The following is a 6,000-nucleotide window of genomic DNA, read 5'->3' on the forward strand; positions in this document are numbered from 1 at the left end:
CATTCCAAAGACACAGGCTGCACTTTTGAAAACAGTAAAGTCCACATTTTGGACAGAGACAATCACTGGTTTGAAAGAGGGGTCATCTATGTCAAAATTGAACAGCCCTCTCTCGACAGGAGGAGGGATATGACCGTTATCTATCTCCAGTCTACAATCCAGTCCTTTCAACAGTTCCAAGAAGGCTCCACACCGATTTGTATCTTTCAGGTGACTCTTGAGGACACAGATAAACCTCCAGGTGGCCTTAACAACTATCTAAAAGGATGCAAATGACCAGCTGTCTGAAAGAAGTATAAATGCTTATACCATCCAGGCAGAGCTTAAGAAGCGTCTTGGATGAGAAGCGAAATGTCTTCAGAGAAAAACCAGAAAGTCCAGTTGCCTTTTGAAAAAATGCCACCTTTGGGACAACGATGACCTGGATGACTGAGAATCTCCATAGACTTCCTTCAGTGGACCAGAGGAGCCGTCAACAGTGAGTCTTGTGAGACCATTCTGGGAGGAGTTTGATTCTGTTGCCCCCGAGGATTTGGACAGGCTACGTGGACGGCTGCGACCCACCACATGTTTAATGGACCCGTGTCCCTCCTGGCTGGTACTGGCATCCTGGGAAGTGACACGAGGCTGGCTCCTGGGCCTAGTGAACGCCTCGTTGGGTGAGGGGTCCTTACCAACCGCCTTGAAAGAGGCGGTGGTGAGGCCCTTACTCAAGAGGCCTTCCCTTGACCCGATGGAGCTAGCTAATTATCGTCCAGTCTCCAACCTTCCCTTCCTAGCGAAGGTTGTAGAGAATGTGGTGGCACAGCAGTTCCCGCGACACCTTGACGAATCCGAATATCTAGACCCACGCCAGTCCGGCTTCCGACCCGGGCACAGCATGGAGACGGCCTTGGTCGCGTTGGTTGATGATCTCTGGAGGGCCAGAGATAGGGGTTGTTCCTCTATCCTGGTCCTATTAGATCTGTCAGCGGCTTTCGATACCATTGACCATGGTATCCTATTGCGCCGGCTGGAGGGGCTGGGAGTAAGGGGCACCGTTTTGCGGTGGTTCGGCTCCTACCTCCCCGACCGGACGCAATGTGTGTTGGCAGGGGGGCAGAGGTCGACCCTGAGGCCACTCACCTGTGGGGTGCCACAGGGGTCGGTCCTCTCGCCCCTTCTGTTCAACGCATATGTGAAGCCACTGGCGGAGATCATCCTTGGTTTTGGGGTCGAATATCATCTGTACGCTGATGATACTCAGCTGTACATTTCCACCCCAAACCACCCCAACGAGGCTGTCGAAATGATGTCCCGGTGTTTGGAAGCCGTCGGGGTCTGGATGGGGGACAACAGACTCAAGCTCAACCCCTCCAAGACTGAGTGGCTGTGGTTACCGGCACCTCGGTTCAACCAGTTGACACCATCACTGGCCATAGGGGGTGAGCAATTGCCCCCTGTGGAACGGGCACACAATTTGGGCGTCCTCCTAGATGCCCGGCTGTCGATGGACGACCATGTGGCAGCCGTGGCAAGGGGGGCGTTCCACCAGGTTCGCCTGGTGCGCCAATTGCGCCCCCTACTGGACCGGGATGCCCTACGCACGGTCACTCATGCGCTGGTGACGTCTCTTCTGGACTACTGCAATGCCCTCTACATGGGGCTTCCCCTGGGATGCGCCCGAAGACTACAGCTAGTTCAGAATGCAGCCGCGCGGGCCATCACGGGGAGTACCAGGTACTCCCACATTACACCCCTCCTGCGCGAGCTGCACTGGCTGCCTGTGGTTTTTCGGGTGCGTTTCAAGGTGTTGATCACCATCTTTAAAGCGCTCCATGGCACAGGACCTAGCTACCTGCGGGATCGCATCCTACCGCACACATCCCTGCGACCAATTCGCTCTCACAGGGAGGGACTCCTCCGGGTGCCGTCCACCAAGCAATGCCAACGGGCGGCGCCTAGGAGTAGAGCCTTCTCTGTGATGGGCCCAACCCTCTGGAATGACCTCCCCCCTGACATCAGAACTACCACCGACTTCCGCTCCTTCCGAAAAAAACTAAAGACTCACCTGTTTCGATTAGCCGGCCTGGCCCACTCATAGTTTTATCTTACCTCCTGGCAGATATTTTAATTGGGGAATTTCATGGGTAATTATTTTAAATTCAATTTTTGGGGGTATTTTTAGGGGTTGTTTTTAAATACTGCTTTTAATGCTTTACTTGAAGGTACAGTTTTATATAGCCTCCTCCATTTATGTATTTATGTATTTATGTATTTATTTATATGCATCCTATTTGTGTTTTAGCCTGACTGTACACCGCCCCGAGTCCCTTTTGGGAGAGGGGGCGGTCTAGAAATACGAAATAAAAAGTAAAGTAAAGACATATTGAAAGAGACTCTAGAACAGCAGTGTTAAAAGATTCGGGGGAATGAATGCGCCCTCTGCAAAGAGAGGCTGATTGCTTGTTGATTTTTAATGTAAAAACATCCTGACAGGGACACAAGAGTGTGGAACCGACATTCTAGCCATAAGTTGGATTTTCTGGGCTTGCGGTTTCCCATTAAGTCTCAAGCCATGGAATATGAATCCCATCAAATGAGCTATAATAAGAAGATTGCAGAGGGAAGCTGCTGGCCTGGAATTTAGCTTAGCAGAGCTGCTCCTTGAGAGATTAATCAGGTTTCACTGTTGTGTCATTAATGGTCACGAATAGAGCACACTTTGCCTTTGAAGGTTGACTTGCTCATACAGGATTCCCAATATTAAACACTAGATCAACAAAAAAGATTAAGAGCGGCTGTTTCACCCACCTGCCCTTTTCATCCTTTCCAGAAATTGAGGTGTGTTCCCCAGTGACTCATCCCGTCTTCTCAAACATTAAAAAATAAAGGAATGACATTAAATCAACAGGGGAAAGCAACATGGCAATGCTGATCTTGGGAGGATTGGTTGGTATGCCCTGCAGATACATTTCGAGGAGAAAGAAGACTTTATAGACAACAGGAGTCTCCATTGCAGGATTCTTAACAATAAGACTTACGTACCGATTCACAGTGCTTTTACAGCCCTCTCTAAGTGGTTTACAGAGTCAGCCAATTGCCCCAACAAAGTGGGTCTTCATTTTACCCATCTCGGAAGGATGGAAGGCTGAGTCAACCTTGAGCCCATCAGAATTGAACTGCTGGCAGTTAACAGAGTCAGCCTGCAATGCTGCTTTCTAACCACTGGGAAGGAAGAAAGGAAGATAACAATAGCACTTAGACTTATGTACCGATTCACAATGCTTTACAGCCCTCTCTTAAGTGGTTTATAGAATCAGCAACTTGCCCCCTACAATCTGGATCCTCATTTCACTAACCTCGGAAGGACGGAAGGCTGAGTCAACCTTGAGCCAGTCAGGATCGAACTCCTGGCAATGAGCAGAGTTAGCCTGCAATACTGCCTTGTAACCACTGCACCACTACTATAGTCTCCTAATAAGACAAAGTTAGGAAAAGGCAAGCTGATTCTTCTATATTCCGTTGTGGTCCTCTGGCCATTTTTTTAGGGGTCCTTGGTGGCCTCTGATCTTGGTTATTTTCTTGCAGATGTTTCATTACTGAACTAGATAACATCATCAGTGCTAGAAGGGAGTGGAATAAAAGAATCAAGGAACTATCAACTCAGACATGTGAGCTAGGGGTAAACAATCAAGGAACCACCAAAACACTCCCACCAACACTGATAGAGCAAGCCTCTTGTACATAAACAAAGAGCAAACCCCACTCCCTTCTAGCCCTGATGATATAGCCTACTTGGGTAATGAAACATCTGCCACAAAACATCCAAGCTAGGAGGGCCCCATTTTAACCTTAAATAGGTAACATCATCAGTGCTAGAAGGGATTGGGATAGAAAAATCAAGGAACTACCAACTCTTAGGAACAACCTAATAGCCTAATAAAGGAACCACCAAGAACATTCCCACTACTACTGACAAGGTAAGTCAGTAGTATATACACAAAGAGCAAACACCCCCCCCCTCCACAAACCACACTCTTCTAGCACTGATAATGTTACCATGGGTAATGAAATGTCTGCAAAAAAACAACAACAACCAAACTCAGGGAGAGACCCACAGTCCTCCTCTTCCTCCTTTCTGCAAACCTCATTGCCTTCTAATACTGATGATGTTATCTAGTTGGGTAATGAAATGTCTGCAAGAAAACACCCAGGCTCAGATAGCCCCATAACAACCCCAAGCTACAAATATTCTAGTACCGTTTTCATTGACTATCAACTTCATTGCCGTAGGAAACTTGATCATGGCTAAAGCCCCCAATATGATTACATTAATTATCTAAATTCTGGGCATTGGAGATGCTTGAGTTGTTCTCCAAATCCTACTTCTAAAAGACCAGGCCATTGATCGATAGTGAAAAATGAAGAGGTGGACATAGCTCACATCCTTGTGGTCTGTTTGCGGAGGTGAAACACCACTAAAAAAAAAGGTCTGAAGCTTCCTAATGTGTACATGGGACCCATCCATGTTCCCTTCTGAGCCACATCATGTGCCCCTTCCAATCTAGGCTATGGCCATTTGGTTTTCCCGGGGATGCCTCCTTGAAATACAGGTGCTGTGTTTCCCCGAAAATAAGACCGGGTCTTATATTATTTTTTGCTCCAAAAGACGCATTAGGGCTTATTTTCCCGGTTTGGTGTTATTTTCTGGAAAACACGGTCATCCTTGGCTTAGAACAGTTCGTTTGGTGACCATTTGATGTTACAACAGCAATGAAAAAAACAACTTGCGACCGTTTTTCACAACCATTGCAGCTTCCCCATGGTCACCTAATCAAAATTCAGACAGTCGGCAACTGAATCATATTTATGACAGTTGTAGTGTCCAAGGAGTCACACAATCCCCTTTTGCGACCTTCTGAGAAGCAAAGTCCATGGGGAAGCCAGTGTCAGGGTTCCAAGCAACACCCCCAACCAAAGAAGACCCTGAGGGTTGAGTTTCCTCAAAGTTCCATTTTATTAGAGATGTCATATTGGCACATCTGGGAAAACCCGAGTCTGAAAGTTTTCCAGGTTTTCCCCACCCCAACGAAAGTTCAAGCCACATGTCCATCACATGATCCAATCAGGCACCATCCAAAACTGGAGATGCCTCCCAGTCACCTCATCACAGCTGCCGGGCAAGGTGTCCTTGACTCTCTGAAAAAAAATGTTATTTAGACTATATATCTCCCATACTCCATATAATCCTCCCTCGCATTTTCCCACAGTAGAAAATGTGGCAGGCCTGAAGGCCCAATGTAAAAGATGGCTTCTGGATCTGACAGGCAGAGTCACTTAACAGTTGTGTGACTAACGACTGCTGTGATTTGCTTAACCTTGGCAAGAAATGTTGTAAAAAGGGACAAAACGCACTTAACTACTGTCTCGCTTAGCAATGAGAATTTAGGGATTCATAAGTCGACGGATACCTCTACCGATCAGGTTGGATCCTGTTTCTTTTTTCCAAGACCAGTGGGTCATTTCTCAGGAGGTCTTCTCCATTGGAAGATTTCCAGTTTGGAGCTGAATTCCGTCTCCGAGGTGGGGTGTGGGAGGAGTCAATGTATGGGTATTGTTATGGCCCAATTGCCTGGAGACTGAGGTAAATCTGAAGACACTCCCTCTGTCCCTCCTGGTGACTCCCCAGATCAACCTCAATTTTCGGCCTAACAGGAGCTATACAGCTTTGTTAGAATTTTTTTTCCTTTTTAGTTTTACAAGGTTTTTTTCTTAGCTACGTACCTTTAGCCTCTTCTGCCTCGGTTTCACGCCCTTTTGCCTGGCTACCTAGGCGCTTCCGCCTCCGCTGCAGCCTGAAGGCCCCGCAACACCGGCTCCCGGTGGAGGGGGGGGGCGAAAGCCGAGCCTCATTGCCAGCTGCCGTCCGGAGGAGAAGAGGAGGCCATTGGACCCACGAAGACTTTGGAGGCAGTAAGAAGAAGAAGGAGCGGTTCAGCCGGGTTCTCCCAGGCAGCG

General features: G+C 47.9%; 1 protein-coding gene across 1 annotated transcript in view; it reads left to right on the forward strand.

Annotated features, from left to right (window-relative positions):
* The window catches only part of PRXL2A (peroxiredoxin like 2A), a 36,584-nt gene that overhangs the window by 29,499 nt on the left and 1,085 nt on the right, over nt 1–6,000 (forward strand). The window contains exon 5 of the mRNA XM_081954112.1: nt 5,816–5,984. Coding sequence (XP_081810238.1) covers nt 5,816–5,984 — 169 coding nt within the window. The remainder of the gene's footprint in view (nt 1–5,815; nt 5,985–6,000) is intronic.

This window comes from Natrix helvetica (assembly GCF_964273705.1).
Source record: "Natrix helvetica genome assembly, chromosome: 5".
Lineage (NCBI taxonomy): Eukaryota > Metazoa > Chordata > Lepidosauria > Squamata > Natricidae > Natrix > Natrix helvetica.